The sequence below is a fragment of the Pteronotus mesoamericanus genome, unplaced genomic scaffold (assembly GCF_021234165.1).
Source record: "Pteronotus mesoamericanus isolate MK-2021 breed Mesoamerican mustached bat unplaced genomic scaffold, CSHL_Meso_final contig_73, whole genome shotgun sequence".
Lineage (NCBI taxonomy): Eukaryota > Metazoa > Chordata > Mammalia > Chiroptera > Mormoopidae > Pteronotus > Pteronotus mesoamericanus.
The window spans coordinates 10,289,019-10,307,717 of NW_026555245.1; the positions used below are offsets into that span (position 1 = coordinate 10,289,019).

Consider the following 18,699-nt stretch of genomic DNA (forward strand, 5'->3'; position numbering starts at 1 on the left):
TCACACAGTTTGCAATTATTTGAACTCTTCTTTTAAGACTGATAAACACACATTAATTTTATATTAAGAAAAATTAAGAAAGACAAATTGCAGAGTACCTGAGTGCTCATACAAACCCGTGTCTCTCCGACAGATCTGCTGTGAACTGGAAGAGTGTCAGAATCCTTGCCTAGAGCTGGAGCCCTTTGAATGTGGCTGTGATGAGATCCTGGTGTACCAGCAGGAGAACCCTTCAGTGACTTGTGACCAGGTGGTTCTCCTTGTCAAGGAAGTCCTCAACAGGAGGTGTCCCGAGATGATCTCCAACAGCCGGACGTCCTCCACAGAAGCTGTGGCAGGCAGCGCGCCCCTCTCCCAGGGATCGTCTGGGATTATGGAGTTGTATGGCTCTGACATCGAGCCACAGCCCAACCCTGTGAATTTCATAGAAAACCCCCCAGATCTCAACGATTCTAACCAGGCCCAGGTGGATGCCAACATAGACCTTGTTAGCCCAGATAGCGGGTTGGCCACCATTAGGAGCAGCCGTTCATCCAAGGAGAGCTCAGTTTTCCTCAGTGATGACAGTCCAGTGGGAGAAGGCGCTGGGTCTCATCATAGCCTCCTCCCAGGGTTTGACTCCTATAGTCCCATCCCTGAAGGGGCAGTAGTGGAGGAGCATGCACGGTCCAGAGAACACGGGGAACATTTCGACCTCTTCAACTTTGACGCAGCACCCATGGCTTCTGGACAGTCCCAACCATCTTCCCATTCTGCTGACTACTCCCCGGCAGATGACTTCTTCCCCAACAGTGATTCGTCGGAAGGACATCTCCCTATGGAGCCTAAAGAGCTCCATGGGATAGGGGTGGACATGTCCAATTATTCATCCAGTTCGCTTTTGTCAGAGGCTGGCAAAGATAACCTTGTAGAATTTGATGAGGAGTTTGTCCAGAGACAAGAAAGTCCCAGGGATAACTCTAAAAGAAACATGAGCCTGACCAGTCTTGTGCCAGATGAATCTCTTTCTCCAGAAAGGCTCAAAAATATTGGAAATCGGGTCCCACCTACACCTATGAACAGCTTTGTAGAAAGCTCACCATCTACTGAAGAACCAGGTCTGCTGTGTTCCGAAGACATGACCCAACAAACAGTTGACACAGGTCACACAGGGCCACCTCAGACTCGTGCACGGTGCAGCAGCTGGTGGGGTGGTTTGGAAATTGACTCTAAAACTACTGCAGATGCATGGAGTCCCAGTGAACAGGAATCTGTCTTCCAAAGCCCTGAATCCTGGAAAGATCGTAAGCCAAGCCCAGTCGACAGGAGAGCCTCAGATTCTATATTTCAACCAAAGAGTCTCAAATTCTCAAGATCAGGGCCCTGGGAGTCAGAATTTGGTCAGCCTGGGCTGGGCAATAATAATATTCGAGAACAGAATGAGGAAAGTTTGCAGAGTCAGAACCTGCCTGCTGAGAAAGAGAGTCAGAATCTGCCTTTGCCAGATGTGTCTCCCCAAGGAACAAACCATCTGATAGAAGACTTCGCGGCTTTGTGGAGTTCCAATCGCTCTCCCACATCGATGCCTGAGCCATGGGGAAATGCCATAGATGATCATGAACCAGCTGCAGGAGCATCATTCCCGGCCTGGAGCGCATTTCGTACAGAGAATGACACTGAGGCTCTGAAAAATACCTGGAATATGCACCCAACGTGCGGTGAGACACCGTCTGTGAGGGACCCGAAGGAGTGGGCCATGGCAAAAAGTGGGTTTTCTTTTCCTGCAGAGGACTTAGTGGACAATTCACCCAGTGAGGCAAATAATGAAGCAGCTCCAGAAATCTGGGGCAAAAAGAACCATGACTCCAGGGCTAATCCCCTTATATCTGGAAATCCCAGGTCTGACCTGGCTCATGCATGGAATAATTCTAAGACAGCAAAGGAAGATCAGGATGGTGGCATGGCTCCAAAAATCAGAGGGAATCTATATGAAAAGGTAGATTCCTGGGACCTTTTTGAGGAGAGTATCAAAAAAGGAGGATCAGATGCCCTAGCTCCTTGGGAAGATTCCTTCTTATATAAATGTTCCGACTACAGTGCATCCAACATAGGGGAAGATTCAGTGCCTTCCCCCTTAGATACCAACTACTCTACCTCTGATTCTTATACATCACCAACATTTGCTGGAGATGAAAAAGAAACTGAAAACAAGCCATTTGCTAAAGAAGGAGATTTTGAGTCAAAAGATGCTAACTGTATCACCAAGGAGACTGAAATCCCGCCTCAACCACCACTTCAGCCAGCTAGAAATCGAATCAGTTCAGGTCCTGGGAACCTAGAAATATGGGCTTCACCTCCTGCAGATAATAGTTCTGAAATAAATGCCACTCTCAACCCAGATAAAGATTTTTTCAAGACAGAGCCCACAGATGATAAGGACATCTCCGTGGAGGATGACATTGGAGAAAGCAGCCACTCCAGTTACGATGACCCCAGTATGATGCATCTGTACAACGAAACAAACCGGCAACTCACACTTCTGCACAGCAGCACCAACTCCCGGCCCGCGGCCCCTGACAATCTTGAGCTGTGGAACAGAGTGATCCTGGAGGACACCCAGTCCACTGCGACCATCTCAGATAACGATTTGGACTGGGATGATTGCAGTGCGGGTGTGGTGATCCCTGGTGAAGGTCAAGCACAAGTATACATGGCTGAAAGTGCTGAGCCCGAGACCCGATTTTCAGTGAGACAGCTAGAACCATGGGGCGTGGAGTATCAGGAAACCAACCAGGCAGACTGGGGACTCCCTGTTTCCTATGAGCACAGCGACGATGCTGCTCCCAACGAATATCACGTACTGAATGAAAAAAGCGGACAGCTGATCGCAAATAATATTTGGGGTTCCGTCATGAGAGATAATGACATGTCATCATTAATATTACCAGCCCCATCATATGTTACAGATTCAGAACAAAGCAGGTTGACTCCTGAAACTCCCAGCTCATCTGAAAAAATTAAGGACAGTCACATCCCAGATATGCTAGAAGCCTCTGGAGTCAGTGAGTCAGGAGCATTTGATCCAGACCAGGAAGACACCTGCCGGGGAAATCTGCCCAGTGATGAAGTGTCGCTGGCAACCAGGCCTGAGAATCCAGGGCATTTTCTTAACTCAGATCCATGCAAAGGTCCCAGCTATGGACAAAATGAAAGTGAGAAGGAAACCTACGGAGCCATTGATAGGGAGCCCCTTGCTGAGGAGGAAGTGATGGATAGAGCCTCAGGGACTTCTGGACAAGGGCAAGATGGCCAGGAATGCTCTTCCCTAGTTGCATCTGAACATGAAGAAATCTGTGATGAGTCAGGCAAAATCAGCTCTCCCTCAGACCCATCCGGTCCTCAGACTGAGGACCCCCAGGAGGCTGTAGAGCATGAGAAGGGGTCCCACTGCTCAGACCCCTGTGACATGCAGGCAGAAGTGTCCACAAATCACCTGCAAGCAAAAGAAACCTGTGGAAAGCACCTCATGGATCACAGAAATTCCAGTGAAACTGCTGAAATTTCAGATAGGCCAAATTTAACAAAAAATGTATCTTTACCTGAAATGGATCTTGAGAAAACTGAAGAATGCAATGTTCTGGAGCCAGAGAGTGTGAACCAAGAGCCACCTCCTGAATGTCCTCAACGCCTTGACGTTTGGGATGGCCCTACAGATAGTGATGTGCAGGTTAGTTGCACAAGTTCCGAGATAACTAAGAATCCTGAAGGCAACAATGCTGAAAACAGCCCTCTGGGAGTCCGTTCATCAGGAAATTGCGACAGAAGTAGTATTTCTAGTGAGTGTACACATTCAAGTGCACCAAGTCCTGACCTAAATGGTTCTTCAGCTGCACTGCTTTCTTGGGATCATGGAACCAATACTGGGTGTCAGGAGGAGAATCAGGATGATGGGAGTAAACAGAATCACCAGGAATCTGGACTAATTACTACTGATGGCGAAGAAGAAGTAATTACTGAGAGGAAGGACCTGGAGAAAAACAGAATGGATGGGTTAGATCACAAGGTTCCTAAATTTTTAGAGATATGGGATGACTCAGTAGATGGTGATTCCTTTTCCTCTTTATCTAGCCCTGAAATAGGTAAATATTCTGAATACTCAGGTGCTTATCAGGAAAGAAACCTAGGGGTTAGCCGTCAGGAGAACAGTGAATGGGACATCGCTGACGCTGTGCAGCCAGAGGATGCCACGCGCATTTCGAGGAGCCCAGGTTCTGATGATGATAGCGTGGGTGATGAGGAGTCAGGGGGGAAAGAGAGCCATTTGGCCACTCACCACATTGCTCAGCGTGAACCCAGAGCTTGGGACTCATTGGATGAACCTAATAAGTTCTTGACCATGACAGATCCCAAGTCTGAGGAAGGATCTGCCTACGTAGGCAGTTCGGGCCCAGCAGAGAACGAGAACACATCAAACCCACTCTGTGACACTCCACAAAGCAGCCCTGATCACTGGAATTTCTCACCGCTAAAGGAGGCTGAAATACAGGTGACAGCAGCAGATAAGGAGACAAGATCTCCAGAAGTAGGGAAGATAAGAAATATCATATGGCAAACATCTCCCAAAACTGAATCAAAGAATGAAAATTATTCTAAATCAGAAGTGTTTAGCTTCTCAGCTGAGAGCACTGAGTGGTGGAATGAATCACTACAGCAGGGGAAACCAATTGAGAGTACATTCGAAGGGGAATTATCTAACCCAGATGGTATGTTAGAGAAGAATTCTTCAGGCTACCACAGCGTGGGTCCATGGGGAGTACCTATTCAGGATGCTATGGAATCCATTGAAGCACGTTGTACTAATCCTTTCAGTGACCAACATCAGTCACCCTTTCTAAATAGTAATGGGGAGAACTCCCACGAGCAACTTTGGAACATTCAACCAAGGCAGCCAGACCCAGAAGCTGATCAGCTTAGCCAGCTTGTAATATTGGACCAAATTAAAGATAAGGATCCCAGAGAGCAAACCTTCATGTCTTCTGCTGGTGACAAACTCAATCCTGAAACACCTACCCAAGAGCAGTGTCAAAATACAGTGCTATCCATCTGGGATCAGCCAGATCCAACATTTACTCACAATGATGAAAATGGATGTGTTATATCTAATGTCTCCACTATTGAGTGTCAAGAAACAAGTTTGTGGGAAGAAGAAAAATCACACCCCAGTGAAACGACAAATTCAAGCATTGCCTCAGAAGATTTCCCTGCTGTCAGTTCTTCTACCCAGTTGATAAAGAATTCGGGTGCCGAATGGGATGATGCTGGCCCCAACGAGAGCCTCCAAAGCACCTTTGCCCCAGATATCTTACATGGAAACTTTCAAGAGGGAGGGCAGTTGGCCTCAGCTTCGCCTGACTTGTGGATAGACGCTAAGCAGCCCTTCAGTTTGAAAGCAGATGGTGAGAATCCTGATATACTGACTCACTGTGACCAAGACAACAATTCTCAGGCTTCCAACAGCCCTGATATATGTCATGATTATGAAGCCAAGCAGGAGACTGAGCAGCACATCAGCGCTAGGATGGGACCCGAAGGGGAAGCCAGGGAATTATATCTCACCGAGCCACAGCTAGATGAAGAACCCAGCCACGAGCCTGGGCAGGAATTTGTTCCACATGGTTCAGAAGCATTTTCTGAGAACACAATTCCACTGTCTCCAGTCAGCGACCAAGCAAACACAAATGGCTCACCTCTGCCTGCCACCTCTCACAGTGGTTCTCCCATAAAGGGTGAGCCCGACATAAAGGGTGAAATCAACACAGGTTTAAAAGCATCAGAAAAAGGAGCTGACCCAGATATGGCACCAGTTTTGGAACCCACTGACAGAACAATCCCAATGATTAAAAAGGTGGGAACCAGAATTTTTGTAAGCCACCAAGAGCCAGCTGTGGATGGCGACAGCTCTTGGATCTCAGAGGACTTTTCTCCTGAAAGTCAGACAGATGCAGGAGCCTTGCTGGACCTTGAGCAGCCTCTGACCACCGAGAACCCTGCCTTGGTTCCCAATGTTCTTCTAGCCTCGGACACTTGTCTGGATGTAAGCGAAGCTGCCTTCGAACGCAGTTTCAGTGACGCCTCAGGTCTCAACACATCCACGGGAACAATAGATGACATGAGTAAACTGACATTATCAGAAGGCAATCCTGATACACCAGTGGATGGGGATGTTGGAAAGCAAGATATCTGTTCATCAGAAGCCTCATGGGGTGATTTTGAATATGATGTCATGGGCCAAAATATTGATGAAGATTTAATGAAAGAGCCTGAACACTTTCTCTATGGTGGTGACCATCCCTTGGAAGAAGGTGCCCTCAAGCAGTCGCTGGCACCTTACACGCCTCCCTTTGACTTGTCCTATCTCACAGAACCTACTCTTGGTGTTGAACTGACAGAGGAAGCTGGGGCTGCAGGGGATGAGTCTCTAGGGAGCGAAGCAGCAGAGATGTTGCTTTCCGCTCTTCCTGATCAAATAAGCAAGGAAAACCACACTGAGACCCAGATCAGACAGCCTGAACACCAGCTGGATGTACTACATATTCATGAAGACCCTGAGTCACTTTCATTGCCTGTGAGAGGTGAGTCCAGTGTGGAGTTGTCGCCATCCAACATTGACTGGGAAGTAGAAACAGATCATTCAGATTCGCCAGCAGGTGGAGACATAGGACCATCAAATGGTAAGAAACATCCCATTCTTCCAAACTGGGAACTGCTGCTTTCATTCAATTAACCCATTTGCAAAACACCTTCTGCCTACCAATGTAGGTAAACAGCAACTAACTACATTTGCAATGCATGCCTAGCCAAGTCCTATATTACAGCAATAATACCTACTGTTTGTATAATACCTATTCTTGAGAGTACAGGAGACGAATAAACAGATTTTTTTTGCTATAAAATATCTTTTTACTACAGTTTACATTCAATATTATTTTGTATTAGTTTCAGGTATACAGAATAGTGATTAGGCAATCATAGGCTTTACAAAGTGTTTCCCTGATATTTCAAGTACCCACCTGGCACCATACACAGGTTTTACAGTATTATCGACTATATTCTGTATGCTGTACTTTACATTCCTGCGACTATTCTGTAACAAATAACCGTTACTTCTTAATCCCTTCACATTTTTCACCCAGTCCCCTCACCTCCCTCTTCTCTGGCTACCATCTGTTAAACAGATACATCTTAAATTATCTCTCTTTAGATGGATCATTTGCAAAGATCACAAATCACATAATGTGTTAATTACGCCTTCTTTCTCCCCTTCTCACCTTCATCTTCCACTGTCAGGTGCCAGCAAGGGAATATTAGAGTTTGAAGAAGAAACAGTAATTTCTACCAAAGTGTCTGGACAGATACAACCAGAATACAGAGAAGAAATGTACACAGAGAAGAATGAAGACCGTTGTACACAGCACATGGATTACATACTTGTAAACCACGAAGAAAATTCACCCCCAAAGCCAGAGGCCTGTGAAGCAGGAGAAAGCACATCTGTATTGGAAGCGTTGCACATAGATTCCCAACAAATGGGGCTGCCGGGAACTCAGTTAGCAAGCATCCCAGACACCTGTCAGCCTGACTCCTTAAATGAAAGAAAAGATCATTCTGCAGAGAGAATGTCTTCCAAAGATGATGAGAGATCACCTCTTGAAAGCCCTGGGCAAGAACAGAGTTGGATGGTCTTGGGCCATAGTGAGGTTGGCCACCTATCATCAGAAGCTACAGACAAAAGGCCTGAATGGTCTGACAAGGCTGTGGAGCCAGCCTCTGATCACAACTTGGGCAAGGGTTCCCAAATGCAAGTGCTGGGAGAAACAATGCCTCTAGAATCTTTAGCACTAGAGGAAGCCTCTGGTCATGGCAGCCAATCTCGGAAGAGCAAGGGCCGAGGCAGGGCGGGCCCAGATGCACAGCCGTTGCAGCCTGTCACCCACGACAATGAATGGGAAATGCTCTCACCGCAGCTGTCTCAGAAAAACGCCATCCCTGAAACGGAAATAGAGGAGGAGACGGAGTTTCTTGACCCCAGAACAAGGAAACCAAGACCAAACGGGTAAGCTACAAGTTGGATTTACTCTTTTCCTGAAAACTATTTCATTAGAAGCCTGCAAAACAGTGAAGGATTATGGAATAGTAGGAATGACTACCTTGCTTATATTTATTGCAAAGCATACCATCAGAAAAAATAGCTGGTGGATAACCATAATGATAATAATGATTTGTATATATTTTCAGCCAAAAAAAAGCCCCTTTGCTTTTCACCCAGGATCTTATACCTACCCTCCCATTATTTACCTTGATTCCACCTATTCAACACCAGTTTTGTTCTTAAACAGGCAGTTGGAACTGACATGGGGAGGGCACTAACATTAATTCACAGCACCAGGCAGTTTGCAACATTATCTAATTTAATCCTAACAACAACCCTGAGGTAGGAGATATTATTATCTTTATTTTACACATACCATGGGGGAAGGAGACTTAAGATTCAGGGAGACTCTATGACTTGCCTAGAATCCAGGAACCAGAGTGAACGGTCTGGGATTCAACGTTTTCTACCCCCAAAAACCTATACTTCCCTTCAGACACACACAAAAGCACCTACCTTACAGTAGGAATAAGGAGACTGCATAGCAGGATGAAAATCTTAGTATGAAATACCATTCCTTAATTGGCTGAAAAATTGGCAAACAACCATCAAACCAGTGATTCATTTATTCTTCCTCCCTCCCTCCCTCCCTCCCTTCCTTCCTTAACTCACCATGTGGTTTTTGAGAATCTGCTGTGTGCTGAGTGGCTGGGACGCCAGTGGATGGGCAGCCAGTGGATGTATAGCAGGGAAGAGGATGTCATCCCTGTCCCCAAGCCTCTAGGCCCTGCTGACACTGGAGTTATTCATGTTTCTCTTCATTTGCCCTCCTGCTTTCAGAGATAAAAGGGCAAATTGTGAAAAGTATCTTAAGAAAAGGGGGAAATATGATTTCTCTATCAATTTCTCTACAATGAAGTAGAGAAAAGATATATTTTTTTCTACCCATTTTGGGAGAATAAAGGACTATAAGCATCAGTACTCACTATGGGTCAAGAAATCTGGACTTCAGCCTGACTGTCATATTAGTTATATATTTTAGGATAACTAGGCTTAAATTTCCTAATCTGTAAAACCGGTGGGTGGGGCTGAAGGATCTCAAGCCTTCCATCAGCATGCAAAGTTAATTTGTGTATAAATACAAGGTATCCAGAAGAGCTCTGGTACTCACAAACTACATTTCTCCAGGAAGAGAACAGAGAACCCAAAGAAAAGCAGGGGTATGTTGAGGGTTAGTAAAGTTCCATAAAGAGTTAAAAGCTGTGCCATAGTCAAGTGCAGCTTCATAAATCCAGCCATTTTCAGTTGGTCTAATCTTTTCTTCTTCCTGTCAAGCTATTCCCTTCCAGAGACCCCAGATCCGTTATCAGCAGTAGAGCAGCAGATGGACCCCAGCAGCCGTGCTGGCATTGTTATAGATTGTGCTAACAACTCAGGAAGCCTGGAGTTGGCGGAGCTATTGTTTGGCTTCTTGTCTGCATTTTGCACATGCCCCTGAAATCAAACAGATGATAGTATTCAACTGTGCCACTTGCCCCTTTTCTTTCAATAAGATTTCTTTGCTCATCCCTTTTTGCTCAACCCCTGCAGCAGTGAGGGATTCTTTCTCACAGTTGGGAAAGGGGGCAGATTTTTCTGCTGGCATTTTTATTACCTGTTGCATAAATAATTTACTCGGAAATATTTGTTTTATTAAAATACTAGGATTATTACTAGTATCACTACTAGTATCAAAATATTAGTACTTGAAAGCTTCCCTCTGTATTAGATTTTGGAGGAGGCAGAGCTGTTTAAAGCAGTGACTCTCTAGTTGGGGTCCAAAAACCAGCGGCCTCAGCCTCACCTGGGTATTAGTTACAAATGGAAATGACCAGCCCCATACCGGGGCTCTGAATCAAGAACTCAGGATGGGGTCTAGCCATCCGCGTTTCAACACTTCCTTCAGGTGATTCTGATACATGCTCAAGTTTGAGGATCACTGGTCTAAAACTTATTCCCAACCCTCTAGGAGTTGACAGTTTAATAAGGGAGTTAAACATAAGTAAAAAGGTAGACAATAGTGTAATACTTGAAGATAGTCAATGACCAACGTCAGTTTAGATAGAAATAGCTACCAATTATAAGCATTTGCCATGGACCAGGTACTAAGCACTGTGTACGCATGATCTCGCATTACTGTGGCAACTGTATGAGGTAAGAATTATACAAAGGAGGAAAATGATATTCAGAAAGGCTGAATCACTTGCTCTGGTTTATAGTTAGAAAGTGAAGAAGCTGGAGCTTGAGTTTGAGTCTCTCTGTATCCAGAGTGTATGTTAATGCTAGTAAGTAAGAGGAGAGGCATCTGTGTACAGTGTTTTACAGAAGAACCCAGACAGCTTACTATCCAGCAGGATCAGAAGGCAGAGTGTCCAGGGCCCATTATATTTTAAGGGCCCATGAGAAGCTTTGAATTTCTTTTAAAATCAAAAAGAAAAAAATGATTACTGGATACTCCCTTATGGATTATATTTATTTCTGCCAACAAGGATGTAAAATAAATTTTATATATATATATATATATATATATATATATATATATATATATATATATAATTTTTAATGAAAGACGGAGCCCATGAAGGCAAAAGTGTCTAAGACCCATGAAAATCCTACTGTGCCCCACAGGGTGCAATTCAAGATGAACATTAAATGAAAGTCATAATGTAGAAAGACACAGAAGGGGTGAGAGGCTAGTCAAGTTAACTGGGAAGAAGAAAATGACGGAAATCATGCAGACAGGAAAGGAATCACAGAAATAACATGATAAGATAGCCATATTTTGCTAGCCAAAAACCTGGAAACATATTCTAACAGATAATCTCATCATAGGACAGAATACCCAAAATGAAGTCTGTCCTGAAAAAAAAAAATTAAAACCTGATCTTCAAAAATAGAAGTAGGTTGCTAATATATGCAATATGACACTGTAGCTACAGATTGGCTTCTTGCCCTTCTCTCACCCAAGTGTGGCCCCTCTCAGCATTCACACCATCTTGAGAGCAGTAAATCCTATTTTCAAAACCTGAGGAAGTGTTAGATGTTTTTGCTCCTCGCCCTCCACCTACTGACTCTTTTCACCAAACTTGTTGTAAGTGGTAAGAGACACACTCTCTCCCTTAGGATGTTCAGCACTGTGTTTTAGCTCCCTAGGATCAGTCTCCCCAGAGGTTCTGCCAACACCTCGGTCACCCTCCAGCTGTAGACCCACCAGCTGAGGCTCGCACACTAATTCCTGAGACCGTGATGGATGGGCCTGATCTCCCCTCTGTGGTCACAAAGAACATCTGCAGAGTAATCAGCAGCACACAAACGTTTCTGAAAATGAAGAAGCACTTATATGTTTATTTTAAAGAAGGCATGGTTGCAAGGATGCCACATGAAGGAAGGATAATTTGATTATATATTTGTCAGGGTTCTCTAGAGAAACAGAGCCAATAGGAGCAATAGAAGATCATGTGTATGTGTGTGTGTGTGTGTGTGTGTGTGTGTATCCATGATTATATATATATATATAATGATTATATATATATCTCCATGATTATATATATATAATATCCATGATGTGTGTGTGTGTGTGTATGTATATGTGTGTGTGTATATATATATATATATATATATATATATATACACATATATAAATTGTTTTAAGGAATTGGAATTGGCTCACAGAATTTTAGGGACTGGCAAGTCTAAAATCTGTAGGGAAGGCCATGAGCTAGAAACTAAGGCAAGAGTTATGACAACATATTACAACCTTGAGTTCAAATTCTGCAGGGCAGTGGAGTCTCTGTGTTGCAGATTTGAGGAGAGTTCCTTCTTTATAGGGAACCTTCAGACTTTTCTCTTAAGGCCTTTGACTGAGTAGATGAGGCCCACACACAGTTGGGAGGGTAACTGCCTACCCAAAGTGTGATGGTTTCAATATTAATCACATCTAAAAAATAGTGTCATAGCAACATTTAGACTGGTGTTTGACTAATAAACAGGGCACCATAGCCTAGCCAAGATGACACGTAACATTAATCATCATAGGTTATATTCAAAAGCCTGAACTACATGCTAAGCGAGCATGAAACCATTACATTCGTAAACTCACCACCTGAATTATATAAAAATGGGGCAACCGATAAACAAACACATTGGCTTTCTATAGGTGTGGGGTAAGGAAAGAGCTATGCAGGGTGAGTAAAGGAAATAATTTCCAAGAGGACTAAGAAAGTTGACAAAACTTGTCCAATCTTTTGTAGATATGTACAGCAGTGGGTGGTGGGAAGGAGAGTGAGGGAGAGGGGGAGAAGAATTGAGGGGTTGCTGTTGTCATGTGTACTTCGAAACAGAGTTCTTGGAAGTAACCTGGCCCTTATATTAGTGGAGCTCTATCTTGTCTCCTAGCTCTGAGAGGAGAGTTAATTGGTACTCCCTAAAATAAAAATGACCTTTACACATCATCCGTTTCATATTTCACATGACCTGCTTCTTATGGTGATTTCTGTGCATCATTTCTTTTTAGATTAGTAAACTTCGAACTTTACCTCTATGTGACAACACTATGGAAAACGATTCATATTCTTCCCTGTAACCCCATTAGACCTCTTCATGTTTTTCATTAAGTCCTTCTGAAATCAGGCTTTTTCTCTCCATGACTTATGGTTGAGAAGTGAGTACATTGGGTCTTATACCCATGTGAATATTGAAAATGAAAAATAGGTAAAGAAATAATCCATTCACTCTTTCTCTTAGTGTTGAGTGGTGATATGTTTGGGCACTCAGAGAAGAATCAGGCTCTTTGAGCACATTCTACCCCGTGTCTAGGTCCTGCTGTTTGGATGGGCTCTATCCCAGTTCTAAACATTCGCCCTTTCTCCAAGGTAAGTTGATACTCCATAAAGTACAGTGTTCCCTTGTTTATTCACTGTGTTTTGGCTTTGCCCTGAACTAAACCTTGGAGAACAAACTTGACACTGATTCTGTGTTCATTTATTTTGGTAATTGTATTTAATCGTTTGGTGTGTTTGGTGAGTTGGTGGTGATAGTTATGATTACAAGTCTTTAAACTTGCTCTTTAATTCAGGCCATAGTCTCCTTTCTAAAAAATAAAATAAAATTTTGGGGGTGTCTCTCCCCCATCCCACCTTCATCGCTGCCACCTCTGCACTGCTGGCCAGCCCTACTCAAACTTCCAATTAGTGCTTCCAGATAGACAAATACATTATTGTCTTTGGTCCACCCAATCGCCATTTGCAGTAGGCCAAGTTTTATTATCGCTCTTTCATAAACTGACTCAAGTGAACTGTTGAATGTCATCCAGAAATGAGACAGTAGTAAAGCTGGGACTTGAATGTAAGTCTTCTCCTTTCTAGCCCGAAACAATCATTTTCTTTAACTTCTTTTATAGGTTGATGCATTTATTCCTATTCTCCCCTGGTCCCATTAAAAGACACATCAAGTTTAATAGCCCAAGTTCCCAACTTGCCTCTACTGTTTACACTGTCATGTGACCTTCTGAGCTCTTTTCACTCCTGAAAATATGTTTTCCACCACAGCAAATCTGTGACAGCTACTGTCGTGTCTATGGGCTGCTCCCTGTCTGTGCAGTGTGGGGCCAACCCTAGTTGCCAGAGGCCAGAGGGAGGTGAGAGAATCAAAGCCCTTCAATGTGCATTTAAGTTTTCCAAATATATATAGATGTGGTATTTTGTGGTGAGAGATTTTATAGGAAGAGAAAGCCACGAGTGCCAAGATGAGGTGGTGCAAGTCAGCTGTCCTGTGGAAGGAACACCCGCAAAGGAGCCCGTTTCTGTTGTGTTGGCTTCCAGTTTGAAGGAAAAAATCCAAGGTACTTCTCTGGCTGGAATAGCGGAATGTCAAAACTAATGTCAGAAAAAAATACCTTCATGAATATTTATAACATTTTAGGAAAACAAAAAGTTACGTCTTTTAAAAAATTTTTCATCTGAGGATATATTTTAATTGATTTTAGAGAGAAAGAGGAAGGGAGAGAGAGAGAGAAACAAGGATGTAAGAGAAACATTGATGGGTTGCCTCCTGATCAGTTGCCTCCCAGAGGCACCCCAACCTAGGGATGTGCCCTGACCGGGAATCGACCCTACAACATCTTGGTGTACAGGATGACCCTCCAATCAACTGAGCCATCTGGCCAGGGCAAGAAGTTATTGCTTTTAAAAACAGGATGCATTCATATATCAGGAACCCAGTAGGAAAGAGATAACACATTCAAGTAAGGATAATTTGAGAAATATTTAATAAAGGGAGTATTTGCAGGGCAGTGGAGAGCACAGGCATTGGGGTGGGGGTTGGGGATTGGGACAACTGTAATAGAATAACAATAAATAAATAAATAAATAAATAAATAAATAAATAAATAAAATAAGGGAGTATTTATAAAGATGGAGGCAAAGTGTGAGAAACCCACAAGGAATAGCACAGCAACCCAGGAATAGTAACAAAACAGCTATTTTTACCCTTAGGCCTCAGGAGTGAGGGGAGGGGTTCATTACGGGAATCCAGAACAGGAATTTCAGGTTGAAAGGGTCCCACTGAGAGGAGTGACCTGCTGAGGGACAGTCAGCCCCAGGCTTTCCCACAAGAGGAAGCCAGGTGAGTGCCTGTCCTTTATCTCCCTCAGATTCCCGCAAGGAGACCTCCAAACCAAGTGAAATTCAGCAGGTGAGGGGGCCTCCTGGGGCAGGAGCAAGTAGAGTAAGTAGGAGAGTGGACCGGAGGACCGGAAGGAAGTTTTTCAGCACAGCTGGCGTAATTGGACAGTGGTGGAATCTCAGCTTCTGAAAAGTGCACTGAGATATATTAACATACAGGATTAGTTAACTATTTTGGAGGATCTGTTTTCAGGATTTACCTGAGAATTCTTTGAGGACAAACGCTGTCAAAAAGTTACTCCAGGATTGGGTCACCCTCTGTAGAAATTCAAGGTGAACCAACAGAGGAAATTAGAATGCTACCTTCCCTCCATTTAACTGTTGGCTAAGAGACATGGCTTCTTTTAATTGTCAACATACGAGGTTTGTTTTAAGTAATGGCCAGGAAGTAAAAATTTTAATTCACTCCCATAAACTATCTCAAAATGTTGATTAACTCAGAATAAAAATTTATGGAAGACTGAGTAAAAAAATACGTAATACATATGTTTCTTTACATGTTCCAGAATCTGCTCTGGATCAAGCCTAAGTCAGCAGAGAACTGTATACATGCACCATGTTGCAGAGAACACCATACATTTTCTTTATCCTGTATCTTTACCTTGTGTAGCATTGGCTTACCTTGATGGAAAACCTTAGGTCAACCCAACGAAACTTATCTCTATGCCTGTGGTGTTAAGACCACAGTTTTCTAATCAGAGCATCTGTGCTCCAGTGAGCAAATCCAATCCAATTTCCATCTTAACTATTAGTTCAGGAACCTGGCTTACTTTAATCAATGATATATATGTAATTGATCATGTTTATTCTTTTGAGCCAGCTCCTTGGAAGCTTACACTTCACAGCCAAATTTATCACTCATCAGTACCAAGGGTAAAGAATTCTAGAATACGTATTTTATCGTATTAGTTATGTCCTAATGCCATGTTGTGGTCCCATCACTCTTTTACTTTTTCAGCTATTTTTAAGTCATGTGATGGTGGTGGATTTTTACGTATCTACTAACATTTCCTTAAAGGGGAAGTATAAATAAATGCATATATCCTTTTCATAGAACTCTCATCGTTCCCCCAAAGACACTTCATTTTATTTCTTTCCTCTTTGCTCTTATCCCAGTACCTCTTTTAATTCTTTGCTCCCCACCTTATTTTCCTGCATATTGAAATTCTACTTTTCACTGAAGATCCAGACCAAATGTCTTTTCCTTTCTAAGCTATTCTCCACTCTTTTCAAACAGAAGTACTCTCTCCCTCCCCTGAATCTCCCTCTACTTTGCTCCGCTTTTGTGGTCTTGCTCACATTCTGCCTCATGTTGTATTTATAGACTCTTTCCTTAACCTACCTAAATGTAAGCCACTCAAGACTTGATTTGCCTTCTACATCTTTATATCCCACACTGCCATAAACAGCATTTATACTCATTAAGTTTGACATAAAGTCAAATATTAATTGAAGGGCGATAAAAAGTCATTTAGTGAGGGAATATTAGGAACTGTAGTGGATATCTAGTTATTTCTACGATGTGAAATCAGTCAGATTTCCATAATTGACCCTGGCCTTTGATTTTCCTTCATCACACACTCTTGTCTGGTTTGCAAATCAGTCATATTGGCATCATAAAGCTAACTAGGGAGCCCTACCTCTTTTTTCTGTTTTTAGAATAACTTATAGAATCCAGGTGGGTTATGTAACACAGGAAGTTTAGGTAACATTCATTTATAAAACTGTGCCTGTTGCTTATTTAGGGGGATAGAATGTTCTACCAGTAATTTGATTTCTTATTGGGTTGTCTCTTCAGGTGTTCTACTTCTTTCTGCATCAACTTTGCTATTTTATATTTTTCTAGAAAACTGTCTATTTCATCAAAGTTTTCAAAATTTTTAGAATAGAGTTCATATATTCTTTTATTTTTAATCTGTACTTATATGCTTTTGATTTCTAATATTATTTATTTGCACCTTCCCTCTTTTTTTCTTGTTCAATCTTTCCAGAGAGCCATTCATTTTATTAGTCTTTTTCTAACAACTAGATTGGTTTTATTGATTTTTCCTATTGTTTCCTTATTTTCTACTTTATTAAATTTTGATTTCATTATTTTTTCTGATGTTAATTTTGCTATACTGACTTCCTTCTTGGTAGTATATGGCACGTCCTTTCTACTTGTCTCAAAGGTCACAGCTTTTGCCACTGAGCACCAATCACTATTCATTTCTGCCAAGATCTCCATAATTTAACTGTGAGTTCATGGAGTGCCATGCTAGCTTCCAGTTCTAGTTCAAGAGGTAAATCAGGAACTAGAATTGTTTTTCAGACCTTGATCTTTCACCTAACCGTACTGGAGGTAGCTGCCATCTCAACTTTATAATAGCCCAGCTTAGTGAAATTACCTATCTGAGCCCCAGCTTCTTATCTGTAAACTATCAGTGCAGCAAACACGCCTTCCATCCAAGCTTATATTGTAGCCCTGCCCTGGTCAGCCACTAGACTCCTGTCTCCATCCTACCAACCTGGCCCTAAATCCATTCTCCACTCATGGGCTTGAATGACCATTTCGAATGTAGATATTGTCCTATCACTACCAGCCTTCTTAAAAGCTTCCAATTTTGGAATAATCCGAAAATACTGTATCCTATAAGGCCCTATGTGTCCTAGTTACTGCTTACATTTCTGATCACTAAGACCACTCTCTCCATCAGCCCTCGGTCTTGCACACCAGATTCGTTTCAATTTAGTGAGGTAGTGCCAGCTGTTGATGTGGCTGGCTTATTCTCATTGCGCGTGGCTCCCCAGCTTCTATAACTGTTTCATCTAGAGTAGCAGCAATTGCACCGCCAAGTTATTCTAGCCCAGTGATTCTCAACCAGGGATAATTTTGCCTCCCCACCCAGGGAACATATGGCAATGTCTGGAGACATTTTTGGTTGTCACAGCATGGGTAGATCCTACTGTCATCTAATGGGTAGAGGCCACGGGTGCTGCTACAAATTCTACAATGCACAAGAGAGCCCCCACCCCGCCCCCCAGCAGAGAATTAGCCAGTCCTAAATGTCAATAGTGCTGACACTGAGAACAAAGTGCTATCCCAACACCCTGCTTTATTTTCTTCCTAGCCCTTTTTTTCTAAGTGAAAGATCTTCTATTTATTGTCTGATTGATTTTGCTGTGTCTGTCTCCACCTATGAGAATGTACTCTCCAAGAAAGTGGAAGTTTGGTTTGTCTAGTTTCTCACTGTACCTCTAGTGCTTAGAACAGCACCTGCCACATAATAGGCACCCCATAAACATGCCTGACTGAATGAGTGGAAAAGAAAGTGAAGTTTGTCGAACGTAATTTGCTGTTAATAATTTCTGGTGTTTGCTACTTCTTTTTCCAAGGCAGATGTGCAAGATTTAGTTTGGAAGCATCTTCATCAGTTCAGACTGCTATAAAAAATTGCCATAAACTGTCTGGAGGCTGGAAGTCTGAACTCAGGATGCCAGCATGGCTGGGTTCTAGTGAGGACCCTCGTCCAAGCTGCAGACTGCTGACTTCTTTCTGTATCCTCACGGGGCAGAAAGAATAAGAGAACTCTCTGGGGTCTCTTTGATAAGGGCACTAATTCCATTCCTAAGTGCTCCCACTCCCATGGTCTCATTTAACCCTAATTCCATAACCCCCTCCTAATACCATCACATGGGGGGTGGGAGGGAGGGCTTCAATATACGACTATGGGGCACCCAGGCATTCATTTCCTAACAGAAATGCACACCTTTCTTTTCTACTGTTGCACAATTCATCTTTTCCTTTCCTTTGAAATTTGAGGCCATAGCTACCTATTTTTAGGATTCTTGTGATCCTCCTGTTCATTACAG

The 18,699-nt window shown here is 43.0% G+C and overlaps 1 protein-coding gene across 1 annotated transcript in view; it reads left to right on the forward strand.

Annotated features, from left to right (window-relative positions):
* The window catches only part of PRUNE2 (prune homolog 2 with BCH domain), a 243,896-nt gene that overhangs the window by 157,605 nt on the left and 67,592 nt on the right, over positions 1–18,699 (forward strand). Inside the window, exons 8-9 of the mRNA XM_054583007.1 lie at positions 134–6,710; positions 7,327–8,092. Coding sequence (XP_054438982.1) covers positions 134–6,710; positions 7,327–8,092 — 7,343 coding nt within the window. The remainder of the gene's footprint in view (positions 1–133; positions 6,711–7,326; positions 8,093–18,699) is intronic.